Source organism: Sphaeramia orbicularis, chromosome 5 (assembly GCF_902148855.1).
Source record: "Sphaeramia orbicularis chromosome 5, fSphaOr1.1, whole genome shotgun sequence".
Taxonomy (NCBI): Eukaryota; Metazoa; Chordata; class Actinopteri; order Kurtiformes; family Apogonidae; genus Sphaeramia; species Sphaeramia orbicularis.
In genome coordinates, this window is record NC_043961.1 from 52,663,614 (window position 1) to 52,682,386 (window position 18,773).

General features: G+C 36.2%; 1 protein-coding gene across 1 annotated transcript in view; it reads right to left on the reverse strand.

The window, feature by feature from the left end:
- The window catches only part of LOC115419066 (metabotropic glutamate receptor 4-like), a 371,136-nt gene that overhangs the window by 40,118 nt on the left and 312,245 nt on the right, over positions 1-18,773 (reverse strand). Inside the window, exons 7-8 of the mRNA XM_030133682.1 lie at positions 17,710-17,910; positions 746-882 (exon numbers count right to left, since the gene is read on the reverse strand). Of these exons, the coding sequence (XP_029989542.1) occupies positions 746-882; positions 17,710-17,910 (338 nt within the window). The remainder of the gene's footprint in view (positions 1-745; positions 883-17,709; positions 17,911-18,773) is intronic.

The window sequence follows — 18,773 nt, forward strand, 5'->3', positions numbered from 1 at the left end:
TTTCCATTGAGGATTTTTCCATTTTCTAAACACACTTGTAAAGATAAATTAAATTTGTCATTTCAAACGGGTCTGCTTTCTTTAATGTTATGTTATCAATTTTCCTCAATTGTGGTTGTTCATCCAAAGCCTGTAAATTTGTGTTTAAATGTGCATTTAATTAACAACTCAAAGAACACTAATTAAATACAGCCCAGCTTAAGACTCAGATGTGGCACGTTCCACAGCAGGTGCCCAGTAGAAATCGCACTTTTTTTTTTTTTTAACGTTTTTTCCTACCAGCGCATGTTGTTGAAAGTAGTAAAGAAGACAAAGCTGCTCTCAAGCTGCTTCATGTGTTCAGTCGTTATGTCTTATGCTTGCCCAAGGCCTACTCTTCATTTTCTCACAACATAATTTGTTTGGTCCTTTATGTAATTTACTGTTATTATACCGTTACTTCATCACACCCCCTGCCCACAATATTGTTTTTGGAATTCAGTGATGCTGTCTGGAGAGATGATATTAAATACGTCTGTCCTTAAGCTTTCATTGGATTCTTTTCATCACAGTCCACCCTGTTAATCATTTAAAGTACCCTCTGGATATTTACACCTTTGAAGATGGCACAAACCACCATCAAATGCTTTTAGAGACTTTAGTGAGCAGACACACAGCAGTGCAGAAAGATTTGGATTGTAAAAATGAAATACAACACGGACGCCATAATCCTTTCTACATGTGGAATAGAAAAAGTGACGCTTACGTTGAGATGGAGCTGATCAGTCCAGTGTCCGATGACTTTGTATTCAGCTGTCCGGTTTCTTATCTGGTATTGGTAGATTTCATAGCGTCCAGGGGCGTCTCCATTTTCATTGAAGAGCACTGGGTTTCCTGCGATGCCTAAATGAGAGAATAATAGTCATCATCAGCTTTGTCATTATCATTTAATGCATATAATTGAGCTATTTTCTGTGATGTGAGCATGAATCTGTGAGACAGAAACTAATGTCACTGTTGTTATTGCAGTTATTACAGTTTTCATTTGGGAGAAACCAAAATGATTTTTGTAAATGTGAATCATTTCATCTTGACAATCGGGCTTAACAACATTATGACTACTGTGTAGGGAGACATATTTAGAACCCACAGAGGACAATCTATCACTTAGCCCATGGGCCAAAACCAGCCCCCCAAAGGGTCCCATGGGATGAATTTGTGAAATGCAAAAATTACACTGATATTAGCATTCAAGGATGTTAAAATTATTTCAGTTCAGGTTACACATACAGACCAATTCAATCTCAAGTGGGTAGGACCAGTAAAATACTAGGTGTAAAACACAACAACCCATAAATAATGACGACCTGAGAAAAAACTGAATAACCTGAACAAAAATGAATAACCTACAATGTCGTAAGATAAGTCAGTGTAATTTTACCAATATTCTGTCCATTACTAAAAGTTTTGTGTATTTGTAGATCCATTATGATATGTTGTAATGCACATGTGTAAATGATAAACTGAGGCATTCATTCATTCATTAATTATCTGAACCTGCTTTATCCTCATTAGGGTCCAAAGTTCTAATCGTTTTGGATTTTTCATTATAGTTTAGTTTTATTTAGTTTGACTTTTTTTCTCTTATTCAGTTAGTTTTAATTAGTTTTTAGAGCAGTTTTCCTAGTTTTTTTAATAGTTTTCATTTTTTTCTAAATGCTTAGTTTTCGTTTAGTTTTAGTATTAATTTTTGTTTTGTCGTATCTTTTCTCTTCTTCTTTGTCGTATTCAAATAAATCCCAGACAGGACTCTGCTGCTTTCTCCCAACTTTAGTCTCCATGTTTCCAGGTAGAGTGGGAACCAGAAGATGTCTCTAATCCACAAGTGACGGACCGTGAAGTGTCGTATGGTGCCGCTAGCTAAAATTGCTAGAGCAAAATAAATCAATTTCATATCAATCCAACACTGACAAAAACGAAAACGAAGGGAATTTTATACATAATTGTTATACGTTTTAGTTAGTTTTGTAAACACACAATACAGTTTCAGTTAGTTATAATTTTTTTCTTTTATTCATAGTTTTTATTTATTTCAGTTAACGAAAATGTTTTTTTCAATTCTAGTTTTCATCATTTCGTTAGTTTTCGTTAACGATAATAACCTTGCTAGGGTCGCAGGAGTCGCTGGAACCTGTCCCACCTCCATGAGTGAAGGGAGGGTTAACATACAGATAAATAGAGACAAACAACCCATCACTCTCACATTCACATCTATAGATACAGTCGGCAACAACGGGAATGCCCACAAATGTCACGTCCGGTTAGAGCCGAGAGGGAACATAAACCGGTCTCTGTCATTAGCCATAATGCCAAAGAGTTGCTGTGTGCCCTTTTGCACTGCAAATAAACAATAAAATGACCAATTAAAGTTTTACAAATTGCCAAATAATAAAACAGAACCACAAAGGAGGACAAAATGGCTTCAAGCTATCAGAAGAGAGGAGTTTGGCAGATTATGGGACCCAACAATAACATGTTTATGTCTGCAGTCCGCACTTCATTTAGGTCAGTTTAATGTAATGTGAACCATTTCCAAACAATCGTAGACTATGTCAGGGGTGTCAGGAATATTAGATTAATTGTTTAAGCGCTAGTGAACTTTGTACTACATTTGTAATTTATGTAGATTTCCTCACAACACGTACAAAAGTACATATTCAGTACCTAAGTAGAAGTACAGATACTTGTGTACAAAAGTCTGGTAAAAGTAGAAGTACTGATTCAAGTTCTTTACTGAGCATGGTATATGTAAAAAAAAAAAAAAAAAGTGCTGGCTCTAATATATTCCAAGCATAAAATCAAATATGGCCCTCTGAAGGACATTTCTATTGCTTGTTTCTGAACAAAGCTAAAAGAATCTCATGTCATATTGGACCAACAACAACATTAATTCAAATTAATTTGTCTATTTAATGTCAGGTACTGAAATTATGTTAAATTTAATTAATCATGTCTATAGCAAAAGTGCTATAGTCCCTTAGCAGGTGACTAAATTAAGTAGCAGAAGATGTGTGTAAATGACACTTCAGGCCAGAGTCAGATCATTGACCCAGTCTTTTAAAATGTATGGACAACAATCCAACCTCTTATTTAATTTTTTAATATACTGACCCTTGTCAGAAGGCAATAGTGACTCAAAGTATGTCATGACAACTTATTAGCATTAGCAAAACAAGCTGAAACTTTGCATTTTTACACTATAGTGGAGGGGGGTTGGGATTGTTTTCCCCATCCCCAGCTGTGACGTCGTTGCCAGAAGGGTCCCATCCCCATCGACTGGCGTTGGAATCGAACCCAGGACCTTCTTGCTGTGAGTCACAAGTGCTACCCACCATGTAGCCCCAACTGAGGCACAATACTGTTAAAATTACACTTGTTTTTCTCAAGACATTTCAGCTTGTTTTTTGTTATTCAGATTTTTAAGGTAACTTTGTAGATGTTCACATTTTCATAATGTACTTTTACTTTTTTCATTATTATTGAAGTGCTGGGCAGTGATTAAAATTTTTAATTGCAATTAATCGTGTGGGTTTCTGCGATTAATCACGATTAATTGCATAGTTATGGGGGGGGGCGTTGCCGGCATCAACAGCGCGTATTGCCTTTAAGTGATATTTCAGACTCGAAGTACTCGGATGATAAAAAAAATAATTCCACATTGCAGTGCTTGCAAACAACTTTGTCCTTCTCAACCCCACCATTTGAAGACATTTAAAATGAAAATGTCCATGTAAAAGACCGGTACTTTTCTCCATGTTTATGTCCCCACTAGTTTATTTCTGGTTGTGAGTGACTGACAGGAGTCTTAAGCCCACCCCAAATGCTGTCATTGGTTGAAAGGCATGATGATGCTGATTGGCAAACCAACCCTGTTCAACATCCCCCTCTTCCTGTGACCCATGATGTTCAGTTGTTCAAAGCAAGCAAAGGGGGCCCTGTAGTGGTTGGAATAAATTACACTAACGTATGTTTTTTACTTGCGGTGTTCCCGTAGCCAGTTCGGACATAAGAAGGAACTAACAGACATGTTTCTTTCACTCTGTTTGTATGGCCTGAAAAACATTTGCCTGTGAGTATTTTATGTTCAGTTCTTGTAAGAATGAATAGTATAAAATATCCTTGATGTGAACCTTTGTTGCTGGATAAAAAAACGTAAATCTTAAATTAATCTGTAAATGCTAATCGTTAGTGTGTCTATGGATTTTCCCTTTCAAGTTAGCATCGAGCTAGTGATCTTTTTCCCATTCATTTAAATGTATAATACCATGTAAATGTACTAAGGCAATGAACAGAACTGACACATATTTTGTATGTATGTTGCAGTTTTACAGTGAGTCTCAAGTAAAAGATTTGGAGAGAAGTTTTGGGTGTCCGGCTTTTCTTGGGAAACCTGTTGTCTATCTGCCAAGCTAATCTCTACACGCACACAAGCAGGAGCAGAATAGTAGGAGTTATAATAAAACGGCATTAACGTGAGATTAAAAAAAAATTGTCAGCGTTATTTAATGAATGCGTTAATGCTGTAATAACGCGTTAACATGCCTAGCCCTATATTATTGTTTTACTGGTTCGGCCCATTTCAGATCGCGGCCCCTGAACTAAAATGAGTTTGACATCCCTGGATTGAAAAAATACTACATGGCTACATCCAGATAGAGCAACAGGAATGCTGATTAAGTGGTTGGAATAAATTGATTCAGCTAATTTTAGTCGTTTTTTTTTTAGTTCTGACAAACTTCTTCCTGACCTCTAACACACTTCTCACTTTTCAGTCTGCCTGAGATGTCCTCTGTTTTATTACAGTGCTAACAATGTTTAACAATGTATTCCTGTGTGTCGTATTAAGACAAGCTTCAGCAATATGTCACAAAGAAAGCACACCAAAGACTTTGCTGTATCCCCAATGGAAAGTAAACGGGCCACGCTTCCAGTCCGGCGATCCATTTAATCGGCAGAACGTGAAAGATTCTCCTTAGAGGGAGTGAATGACGGAGCTTCATATCTAATTGCTTCTCGCATCAACTTTCACAGATGTCTTTAACTTCATACGCCGATGAAAGCTGTAAGCCCCTGTGTTTCTTGTCATAGCTGGACTCCCACAGCACAGCCAGCATCCCAGTTCATAACAAAAAAGGGGTGAAGTAAATAAATAAATAAATAAAAAACGTGGCCAATTGACTCTGATGGATTTCTGCTGATGAGTATTTTCTTTCCGCGCTCTTTGTTTCAGCGCTGTAGGATGTTGCGTGCTAATCCACATCGCAGTGAGTCAGCCGCCCTGGATTACGGCATTACCCGTTTTACTTAGCCGTCCTTGTGTGACAATGCCGCCCACATCACAAAGCAGTTAGTGATCATGGGAGGATTACATTGACTACATGAGGCAGAGAGGCTTTATGTTTGTTATATAAATAAAATTAAGCACATCAACACTCCTAGTAGATATTAATCATGCTAGGCTTTATTTTTCTTTGCTGCTTTCATTCTTTTAACACAGGCTTTGATGCTGTCTGCCTTCAGCTGTCACAGTCAGGGTTATGGGCTTCGGTTTGTAAGTGCTCACATGGACTTCACTGTAAATGAAAGAGGAAAATGGACACTGAATGCCACACGGGTGGTTTTGAAGGAATATTATAGTGACATTACCAGCATGACACTGCTGATATGATTATATTTAACAGCCTTATGGGTCTTTTGGCCATGCTGTCTTTTTTACATTTTCATAGATTGACAGCTCTTTCACCAGGAGTCCGAGCTCTTGCACACATGCTTACTACGCTGTTTTTTTGTTTTTTGTCAAACATTCAGTTTCAAGCCTGAACATTGAATGTTGACATTAACTTTTTTGTTTTATTTTGACTTTTCATAAAGCAAGACGAGTTTTCCATTCACAGTGTCACATCAGGTGCTTCATGACAAATTCAGATCTAAAAAAAAAAAAAATCACAAGCACTATGAGTAAACACAACACTGATCACTGTGGGAGTTTAATTGGTAGTTCATAAACAGAGCAAATGCTTATTACAAGGTCTTTAATTAAACAGGTTATTGATTTACAATAATAATAATAATAATAATAATAATAATAATAATGATAATGATAATAGTTTTTCATTTGTCTATAAAAGTATTTTAATATTTTAACTGTTTTTAAAAAATGTCCATACCTAAATAGGAAAAAACTGTTCTGTTTTCTAAATGATTTTAAGCTCTTTCTAAAAAGTACAAATAAAAATAATTTGTCTATAAAAGTATTTCAATATTTTAACTGTTTTTAAAAATGTCCATACCTAAACAGGAAAAAACTGTTCTGTTTTCTAAATGATTTTAAGCTTTCTAAAAAGTACAAATAAAAATCATTTGTCTGTAAAAGTATTTCAATATTTTAACTTTTAAAAATGTCCATACCTAAATACAAAAAAAATGGTTCTGTTTACCATATGATTTTAAGCTCTTCCTAAAAAGTACAAATAAAAATCATTTGTCTATAAAAGTATTTTAATATTTTAACTGTTTTTAAAAATGCCCATACCTAAATAGGAAAAAAAACTGTTCTGTTTTCTAAATTATTTTAAGCTCTTTCTAAAAAGTACAAACAAAAATCATTGAATTTTAATAATGAGGCATTTCTGTTTTTAAAGCCTGCAGCACAATATTGTCATTACTTTGTCTCATTACAGCAAATTGTCTAATTTTAGTCTGGTTATTTTATTTTATTTTTTTCTTTTTTAAGAATTTGTTTCAACATTAGTTGCAGTCTAATGGTTGCACAACATCATACGTCTACAACTGTGGGAGTAATGTTGAAACAAATGGGAAAGACAAATCTATCCCTGTCTTCCTCTTCTTTATAAAATGACACATTAAGCGACTGGAAACGCTGAGTGGCTGTCAGTCTTCTGGAGACAGTGTCATGTTCTCTTTCATTAAAACTGGTGCATTTTGGGGCAGTATGCTGGATGTTTGAGTTGCAGAGGGAGGTATTAGGCCTGTCATGTGGCCTGTCACAAACTGCTTGACTAAATAGTCCACTCACTCGTCAGGGACATAATGAGTTCCACTGAGGCCTCTGACACGGCAGCGTCGCACTTGGCACTAATGTGACGTCTCGCCCCGGGTCACACATGTCTGAACCACTGCCTCCTTGTTTGCTCATTGTTTGTTTTAATGGACCGCTTGTAATTATATGTAATGTTTAATAACTATAACACTGAGCCTCTCTACTCCACGTACACACCTTAAGAATAACTCGACTATAACCATTAATTCAACATGTGCTGGTTCCACATGGATGCACATGCGGGACACCTTGGTGAATGGCAGCACAGCTTGCTGCCCTCTACACTGGTCATTAACTCTTAATGACCTGTATGCAGGGACGTCATGCAGAATTGAACACAGATGCACTTCACTCTTGAAGTGTGTATGTTTCCTGCCCCTCTGTCACTGTCATTGCTTTTGAATGATTACTTAATTATCACGTACAAGCTTCTGCTTACTTAGCTGTATCCTGGCACCAAAGGATTGATTTGTTGGGGATATGAAATATACCAAAGAGAAAACAGAGCCTCAAATTAAAAAAAAAAACAAAAAAAAACAGCTTAAATAATTAGCAAAATAATTATAGATTTATGGCCTTTACAAATGAAAAAAATAAATCAATAAAAACACAGGAAGACAACATTGAGAAACTTATTGATGTACATGTACTTCTATCCTACATTGCCAGAAGTAGTGGAATAGATGTGTTTAGAATGAATTTAGTTTAGAATTTTGTTCCATTCTTCAAATCAAAAGATCCCTAAAAGAGGATTATGTGTTAAATTTTTCGTTATTAGTCATGAAATTTAAAAGACAAGACTAAATTCCTAAAGCTGTAATTGGTTGCTTCCATCAGGTCACAGAGACAGTGTTCCTAAATGTAGGACCAATAGGATGAGGAGTTCTTTGGTTCCGGTAGCCATTGTTCTGCTGAATAATTCTTTGTAATGTTGGTGCTATTGTCTTTAATGGATTATTTATTGTATTTATTGTCGGTTTGTTGTCTGTGTGATACTGCTGGCTGTAGAATAAATTGCCCCTCTGGGATAATAAAGTTTACCTTGAACCTTGAAAAAAATCAGTTGTGTGTCCACACATCACACAGAGTTACAACAAAGAGTTACAAAAAGTTGGGACGTGGAGTAAAATGTTAAACAATGTGGCATAATATTCTGACCACTGACAGGAGAAGTGACAATAATACTGATTATTGTCATTACAATGGGATCTTTCACTGTGTTGGATGTATTAAGGAGAAAGTGAACATTTAGTCATCAAAGCTGAATGTGTTGGATGCAGAAAAATGAGCAACAAAAGGAACTGACTGACTTTGACCAGATCCATATCAGAGCATCTCCACAACTACAGGTCTTGTTGGGTGTTCCTGGTCTGCAGTGGCTAGTACCGACCAAAAAATGGACTAAAGAAGGACATCCTAAGCTCAGGACAATTGACAATCTGTGGGAAGTGTTGGACAAATAAATCTGATGGAGGTCCACCTCTCTACTTCCAGGACTTCAATTCAGGACTGATCTGATGCTAATATCTTGGTCCAGATACCACAGCTGACCTTCAGAGGTCTGGTGGAGTCTGAGCTTGTTTTTGTGGTAAAAGGGAAACCTACACAATATTAGACAGATGGTAATAGTGCTAAATTGGTTGAGATCTGATTGTTGTTCTTTAGATACTTTTGGTTGGTTCTAAACACTTTACACTGGGAATGAACAAGATCTGGGGATGTTCTGACCCAGTGATTAGGATAGAATAGAATAGAATAGAATAGAATAGAATAGAATAGAATAGAATAGAATAGAATAGAATAGAATGCCTTTATTGTCACTATGCACATGTACAATGAAATTTAATAAGCACCTCCTTTCAGTGCAAACATATGCATAGAATAAGCAACATATGCACAGAATAAAAAAAAATATAGATTTCAATAATAAATAAATGTACCCTGAGATAAAATAGTTAAAATAAGTTATATATACAGTACGAAGTATTAAAAAAATGCACAGTATTATGCCCAGAATGATATGATATTGTACAGAAGTAGTAAATATTGGCATCACAATTTCTCCCTTGTCAAAGTTACTCAGATTCACTCTCTTTCCTATTTTTCTATTTTCTAACACATCAACTCTGCGGTCTAAATGTTCACTTGCTGACTAATATATCCGCCCACTGAGAGGTCCCATTGGAATAAGATAATCAAAATTAATACCATGTTTCCTGTCAGTGGTCATAATGTGATGGCTGATTGGTGTAAATCCAAATAGAGCATGCAGAAAATCAGATGTTTAATTGACTGATTGGTGAAACTCTGCCCATCTTTACTTCTAAAAGACTCCACTTTTCTGCCAAATTATGTCACTAACCTGTTGCCACTTAACATCAATATTTACAAAATGCTTTTACTTTTTCACCATTGTGTTGCCCTTGTCCTAATGTTGAGACATGTTGCTGCCATCAAACTCAACATTACGTTTTTTTTTGTCTTGAAATGCTTTGTTTTCTCAGCTTTTGATATGTTTTCTATGTCTGTGTATGAGATCATTGTATTCTGTTTTTATTTACATGTTACATTGCATCCCAACTACTTTGAAATGGAAGTAAAGAAACAGTAAAGCTGTACACTTGATTGAGCAGAAAATGTATGATACTGTTATTTATATCCGTACTTTTCACCCGTTTTATGCAGTAAGACAACCGAGAAACAGCCTTTTCTGGTGCCATTTATACCTGAGGAGGATTAGTTTCACAGCCACAAAACGCACATCAGAAACTAACTGAAAATAAAACGTTGTACTCCGGAGCTATAAATTGTTTTATTTTCATCTTTATTTAGAGGTTCTCACTCTAACTTGATGCTGTGGAAAATAGAAGGTCAAAGAAAAAGTGTATGTTTTAAACATCACACTGCTTTTATGCTTCCATACCGTCTCAAACTACGCATTCACGGTGACTCCTGAGGTCAGTCCTCATTAGTAGCATTGTGTGAATGCCACATTCATCCACAAAGTTACATGAAATAGTAGTATAGGGAATTTATTCTCCCATATGTATTTAAAGGATATCAGAGAATGGAACAGAATATGTGACAATTGACATTTAAGTGCCTGTGGTCTATGATCTGCAGTAAAAAATAACCCATTCAACACCTTCTAGACCAGTGGTTCCCAACCTTTTTTTGGCTCATGACCCCATTTTAACATCACAAATTTCTGGCAACCCCAGACAGTCAAAATGGAGACTTTTGTTTTTTTTTGCTACAATTAATTTGTTTTTGATCATGTAATAGTTTGCTATGCTACATTGCAAATAAAGGATAATTTTAGAGGACATTTAGGCTATATAATGTATATTATTATGGACGGTGTGCAGAATAGCCAGCTGTAGATTACTGCACAAAGTGAGAATTTTATTTTCTTTGGTCAGGATATGTACAGTCAGTCCAGCTTGGATTTACAAGGCTGACAATTAATACTGAACAAACAATAACTCACACTACGAATTATGAAGGAGCTGCAGCATCTGAAACCGACCACAATGAACATTTGACAGATAAACAATACCTCAGTGCTTCAGTTTCAGCTTCAGAGTTTGTCATGTCTTTGATGGATTGTGATTGTCTCTCTCAACTCACCATATATTTTTTATTTGTATGTTTTTTGTATTTATTTTTATCAATTACTAGAAATTTCAGGTGACCCCATTTGAATTCCAGGCGACCCCACGTGGGGTCCCGACCCCAAGGTTGAAAAACACTGTTCTAGAACATGCATACAGTAGATGTACACCTTAGATTTGTCCTTAAATGTGACAAAAGCTAGTCCTACTCTTATGCTGCCTTCTTATTGTGACCCATACAGCTGGGTGTCACACCAGCGATAGAAAAACAGACATTTTTACATTAAGCAAAAGAGTATCCTTTCATTGAAGAGTTCACACATCCTTGAGAAGAGCAATCGGTGTGAAGCAGTGGAAAGACCCTTAGAGCTCGGTTTTGTTCTACGCTCAGAACTAACGTCCCTGGTGAGAATGTGGCAGAAAGGCCACTGCTCTTTGTCTGCAGTGAAGCAAAAAAAACACTTTTCCCTGACGCGATGGCGAGAGACATGATACACTGAAGGAAGGCTTTATTCAACAGCGGTCCACTGAAGTCTAGGATGGCATATTGAATGTAAAGGTGGGCTACAAGAAAGGAGGACCCTTTAAAGAATGTCAAACTGTGTGTAAAGACAGACGGCTTACATTTGATTCGTCTGCTTTTGTCAGCTGTTACTGAATGAACCAAAAAAATGAGCAAGTGAAAAGTTGATCATTCGGAACAAAGAAAGTACTTCAACTTTAAATCAATATATGAGAAACTAAAATGAGGTGAGAAAATGTGAAATGTTCTTCAGAAAGTGCATATTGTTCGACCAGCAAAAACCTTTGTCAGATTACTTTTCATCTTCTCTAAAGGTTATCTGTCATCAGCTGGCATACTGTGTCCCCTGTTGAGATGCTGACAGTCCTCAGACATATTCTACAGAAAAAAACAGTACTGATGTCTGTACTGTGACCAGCCTCTCAGTTTGGTTAACAGGTTTTTTTTTTTATCATTTGTCCTCTATCGTCTGTGCTTTCTTTTGTACGTAACCAAGAAAAGATACACAACATATAATCATGGGCATGTCCTTACTGAACTCTGAGACAAAGAGCAGAGATACGTCCCCTAAAAACTGCTGATAACAAACAAAAATATTCAACAATAGATTCTTGCTGGCTCAGTCTCAAGAATGAATCATCACAACAAACAATATGACCTACTTTTACATACAATCACGTCGATTGCTATTTGTAAGGAAACGGGGTTGCTGCCTTTGTGTGTTCACTGACGCATAACATGCTCCTATCACAATGCAAGATAAATATTGTGTCTGAAAATTTAATACACACTCCTCTAAGTCCAGTCTCAGCACTTATGTTGTTTTATGTATCTGGACAAGTTCAATATAATGCTGCGTGCTGATGCAATTAGATGTAGTGCAGTGTAACCTCAAGGCAACCCCTCTGGTCAGATGATGTTGTAACAGTAATACTGTTTGCCGGGTTAGACTGAAACTCAGCTCAAAAGGCTCTGTTTTACACAGTATCCTAATTCCATGGCTTACATTCATATAGGCGGAGTAATTACCTTCTATACAAATCATATTTTTGTCACATTTGCTAAAACTGTCATTATATCCTGAGTGGACTACATGAAATGCATATTCTGTGAAAAATCTGGTTGATATGACTCCCACTCTCCTAATGGCCTATGCAAAAATCCTGTGGCCAAAAAAACAACCAATTAGCGCAAAGAAAGACAAAAGTGAAAAAGAAACAAAGACAGAAAGGAAAGACTCGACCTCTGAAACCGGCGTACTGCATGTTGTGAGCAGAGCTTGTTTTTCTGCAACAAACTATTGGATTCTGAGAAGCTCAGCTGGTTCAGTTGGGGGTTAAGAGCATCTTAATGGCTGCTGCCGCTGAAGCAGACTGTTGATTTGCTCCATCACTTTATCCACAAACCCTGCACCTCTAATCATAAACACAACACTGATATACATACTGATTTTCACTTCAGATTATTCATTATCACTAGTATTGTTAACATGAAACCGCCTGTGATACAGGTGGGACTGGATGATGATGATGCACACTGCTGTTCCTAAGCATCATGATTTATGGATCATGCTAATTAGGGCTGGGCGTATCGATCTAAATATATGTAGTATCAATACCAAGGTGAGTTTCAGTATCGGATCGATACTAATGTGATAAGATCGATACTTTTGTTTGCAGTTTCTCTTCTATACATCTCTGTCTCTCTCTTGTTGTTGACATTGTTATATTTTTGTTACATTTTTGCTTTTTTGTTATTTTGCACCAGTGATGTTTTCTTAAACAATTATTTTGTATTGTAGTTAGTTAATAAAAAAAAAAAAAACATGTTTATTTGCCTAAAATCTTTGTCCTGTGTTTTCTCATAATCAACTAACTAAAGACAACACTATATATATATATATATATATATATATATATATATATATATATATACTGATTTTCACTTCAGATTTTTCATTATCACTAGTATCTCTGACATGAAACCGCCTGTGACACAGGTGTGATTGGAAGGTTCACTAAAATCTTCAACAGATGATGGTGCACACTGATGTTCTCAAGCATCACGATTTATGGATCATGCTAATCAGGACTGGGCGTATCAATCTAAATATAGGTAGTATCTATACCAAGGTGACTATCGGTATCGGATCGATACTAGCATGATGAGATCGATACTTTTGTTTCAGTTTCTCTTCTATACATCTCTGTCTCTTGTTATTGACATTGTTATATTGTTGCTTTTTCATTATTTTGCAGTTTGACTTATTCTTAAACAATTATTATAGTTAATTTAAAAAAACATGTTTATTTGCCTAAAATCTTTGTCCTGTGTTTTATCATAATCATAATCGACTAACTAAAGGCAAAATCACGAAATTATTAATGATCATGACATTTCAAATAAAAAGTATTGGTATCTGTATCGACAATACTAGCCCTGTATTCACTTGGTATCAGATCGATACCAAAATTCCCAGTTTCGCCCACCCTTAATGCTAATGTTTGAACCCCTCTCTCTCTCGTTGTTGACGTCATTATATTTTTGTTACATTGTTCCTTTTTTGTTATTTTGCACTAGTAACTTTTTCTTAAACAATTATTTTATATTTTAAGTTAATAAAAAACAAAACAAAACATGTTTATTTGTCTAAAATCTTTGTCCTGTGTTTTCTCATGATCAACTAACTAAAGACAACACTGATAAATATATATATATATATATATATACAGTATACTGATTTTCACTTCAAATTATTCATTATCGCTGGTATCTCTGACATGAAACCGCCTGTGACATAGGTGTGATTGGAAAGTTCACTAAAATCTTCAACAGATGATGGTGCACACTGATGTTCTGAAGCATCATGATTCATGGAACATGCTAATTAGGGCTGGGCGTACCGATCTAAATATAGGTAGTATCGATACCAAGGTGAGTATCAGTGTTGGATCGATACTAGCATGATGAGATCGATACTTTTGTTGCAGTTTGTCTTCTATACATCTCTGTCTCTTGTTGTTGACATTGTTATATTTTTGCTCCATTGTTGCTTTTTTGTTATTTTGTACTAGTGACTTTTTCTTAAACAATTATTTTATATTGTAGTTAGTTAATAAAAAAACATGTTTATTTGCCTAAAATCTCTGTGCTGTATTTTCTCATAATCAACTAACTATAGGTAAAATCACAAAATTATTAATTATCATGACATTTCAAATAAAAAGTATCACTATCTGTATTGACAATACTAGCGCTGTATTTACTTGGTATCAGATCGATAACAAAATTCCCAGTTTCACCCACCCTTAATGTCATTGTTTGAACCCCTCCTGGACTCATCCCCCAGGCTTTCATCAAGTATGAAATATTAGCATGATCAATAAAATGTGACATGTAGCAAAAGCAGTGTGTGCAGTCGTATATTTAAGATTTTGGTGGTAAAAATAAGAAAAAGAAGTTAAAAAGGAAAACAGCTATGAGCATTAATACAAGTTTGCTTAAATCACTAGCCATATGCTGCCGCTCAGAAGACATAATAGGACCTAATTTAGGATATTGGTGTAAATTGATGAATTCATTGTACATCTGAGAGGTGTAAGATTGGAAAAACAGGATGTATTTGAAGACAGTTGAGCTCAGGTGTTCAGAAGAGCCAGGGTCACCAGGCAAAAGGGCTGTGACTGGGGATGGCAGGTGTGGTGGAGAACATGATGTCAAGAGTTATTCATTTCAGGCAGGACAAAGGATGAGACGACCTGAGCATTTTCAATGACCAGAAGGTGAATATAGTAGCTCTCTTCGTGGGCATTTTCTCTCTGCAACTAATGCGCATATTAATATTTTTCCCCAACTGTTGTTTTTATTTTCCTCCACACCAAAACCAAAATAACATAATAAAAGAACAATGTTGTATTTTTTCCAAACAAGTTCAATTTATCCATCGACAAACCGAGTTGGATATCGAATAATGCCAACGATGGTGCACCTGCTGATTTCTGTTCGCTCTGTTTTGTAACAACGATGGTATGAAACACAATGAATAGAAGGAAAGCACATGTAGCATCAAAGCAATGAAGGTGTGGTGCTTTCATATGGATAATGTCGGATAAATTAGTTGCACTGTGCAGTTTGTGTCTTTTTACCTGGATGCTGCACAAAGACTAAGCAAAGTATCACAAGACAACAGAATAGACAGATCGGAGACGCTCAGGCTGGTTCTGAGAGACACCAAATGACATTCAATCCATTATTATTTCTGAAGATCGAGCTGGTACAAATCCATTCAGAGTTTTTATTACCAAAGTGTCACCCCTGTTACAAATCTGCTTCTGCACTGGTATGAATAATTTTAATGTGAAATATCTGTGGACAATAATTCCCACTTTTGTATCATTTGTTCATGCTCCTGCTGTGTTATTAAAGACTTTCAGCAAAAACTACAGCATTGATTTTTATTGAACCAGTTGGAATGACAGGGGGGCTTTGGCCAAGACGGAACCTAACATTTCTGGGGATAAAACAAAAAGGGTGAATGTCCTAGATTTTTTTGGGATTTGGAGAGGTTTACAGAGCCCTCCGCCTTTCTCCTTAATGATGTAACAGCCTGCAGAATCACCCATTTAGTTTTTTCAAAGAAGAATATTTTCTTTTACTTCTCGGATATATTAAACATTGATTTGACATTCTGTCAGTGCAACAAGTAGATATTAGAATGACAAATTAGCTTGAATAGCAGGAGTTCAAATGAATGATTTATCTCTACAAACACTGCACACTCAGAATTCTATGAAAGAATTTTAATTGTCTTGAATTACTTTGCTTTAAAACAACTGTGTCTATATAATGAAACTCTGGATCGCTGATCTTTGTGTGAAAGAAGTTAATAATTAATATGCCATGCATGGATGCGAACTTGAATGATAGCTCTGTATAATGCAAGGCCTCATGGAAGGAATGAAAAATAGGTCATACAACTAAAGAGGGTCACTAAGGTGCTGGATGGGATGAGAAGTTCAAGAGACATTTATAGGGAGGAAATGTTTACACAGCGGCTGGTGTGCACCACGGGTGTCCCACCAGTACCTTTAGATTAGATGAGATGAGGTGAGATGAGATGAGATGAGATTAGATTGCACACGAGAAACCGCACAAGAAAAAAAAGCAATACAATAACATAACAAGAAAAGCACTCGGAGAGTGCAGACCTCCGCCAAGGCAGATCACCACCACCACCTCCGATCCCCACCAAACCTCCTTGGCAGACGTAACTATAAAAACAGTAGTGATGTAATTGCACATTGGAAAGTACTAGCAGAAACAAGTGGCAAAGTAGTAGTGATTATAATAATATAACAAGAAACACACTTGGAGAGCGCAGACCTCTGCCAAGGCAGATCAGCCCCCCGCCCCCATTACCACCAAAATGTAATCATTTGTTCCTTGTGCCAGTATCAACATTTCCTCAAAATTTCTTCAGTATCCACTCCCCCCGATCACCACCAAAATTTAATTATTTGTTCCTTGTGCCAGTATCAACATTTCTGGAAAATTTTGTGAAAATTTGTCCATAGTTTTTTGAGTTATCTTGCAAACAGACAGACAGACAGACAGACAGACAGACAGACAAACCCCAATGAAAACATAACCTCAGCTGTAACACTTGGTGGAGGTAATAATAATAATTAGGTTATTATGTTATAATATATTATAGTATGCAGAATATGTATATATGTATGTAGTGTATATATGTATGTAGTGTGTATGTAGTGTGTGTGTGTGTGTATATATATATATATATATATATATATATATATATATATATATATATATATATATATATATATATATATACAGGGGTTGGACGAAATAATGGAAACACCTTCACCTCAAGATGATAATGCCCCAATCCATACAGCTAGACTTGTTAAAGAATGGCATGAGGAACATTCTAATGAAGTTGAGCATCTCGTATGGCTGGCACAGTCCCCAGACCTCAACATTATTGAGCATTTATGGTCAGTTTTAGAGATTCAAGTAAGACATTGATTTCCACCGCCATCGTCTCTAAAAGAATTGGAGGGTATTCTAACTGAAGAATGGCTTAAAATTCCTTTGGAAACAATTCACAAGTTGTATGAATCAATACCTCGGAGAATTGAGGCTGTAATTGCCACAAAAGGCGGACCTACACCATATTAAATTATATTTTGTTGATTTTTTAAGGTGTTTCCATTATTTTGTCCAACCCCTGTATATATATATATATATATATATATATATATATATATATATATATATATATATATATATATATATATATAAAAATCACAGATTAAAAGTACTAGTAGAGACAATAGTGGCAAAGTAGTAAAGAAATAAATAATGATAATAATAAGGGTAAGACGTATCATGAAATATATGAAGGAGGTGCATTTATATATATTTTCCACCACAGCAAATAAACCACTGACCTGCAAAGTTAAGGCGGCGAATATGCTTGAGCAGATGAGTGCCGTTGATGGGATCCATTCTGGCGCAGAGGCCGACCTTCCCTGGACACAGCTCCTGGTGCATGTTGTGCAGTGCATGAGCCATCGAGTACACCGCATCAATAACAAACTGCACTTTTCCTTCCTGCTCATAATTTGAGTCCTTTCCAATTCGTTCCTGATCTGTAACGACAAAACATACATCCATAAATTACATCAGATACGACACAAAGGTGAGCCAGAAATTAACAGTGTAGTTATGCAACAGCAAAAGACACTGAAAAGGACTTTATGAGTGGATGTTAAATACTCAATCAGGAAGAAGATGTGGAGCAACGAGTTACGTCATCCAATCAACAAAATTCAGTCACTTGAAGACTTAAGTGGTTCCTATGAGTGTGTCCAGCTTAAAGAATTATCTACTTGTGTTTCTCCACTTGTGTTTCTGCCCTTTTAGCAGAGTAGCATGATTATAAGGGAGCATATTTAGTACTTTTTCCTGGAAAATAATATGAATAAAATACTGCCAGATAGAGCCTTTTTGAATTAATCATAGAAACCTTGAATGTACCACTTTGGTTAGCCAGCGGTATCGTTTCAGCACTTGTCACAAAGTGTTATCCCCACTTTTTGAGATAGCTCAGGTTGGATGGGGCAACTTACCACTTGGAATGAGCTGAACCTTTTAACTCGGAGGGGTGGCATCAGTCCAAAAAGGCAAAGAGGAAAATGCATTGCTCCTCACTGAGTCTTACTCTTTCCGTACTGAATGACTCTTGCCTCTTGCAATTAGCTAGAAGGTAAATATCTGGATCGCTGCAGAGGAGCAAATCAATTCCAATATCTGGAGTGCAAGGTTTTTCTCCTCTGGGAAATCTCATCAGTTAAAAACAAAAACTCTTTCTCGTCTCCCCAACAGGAACACATGGATTTCCTTCTGAGTGATTTTGTAAACATTAGGTCCTGGACTTACATGGCTAACTACGTACATTTTTCACTGCATGACTTACAGCATCAGCTACAAAGTACAGCGAGGAAGTGTGTAC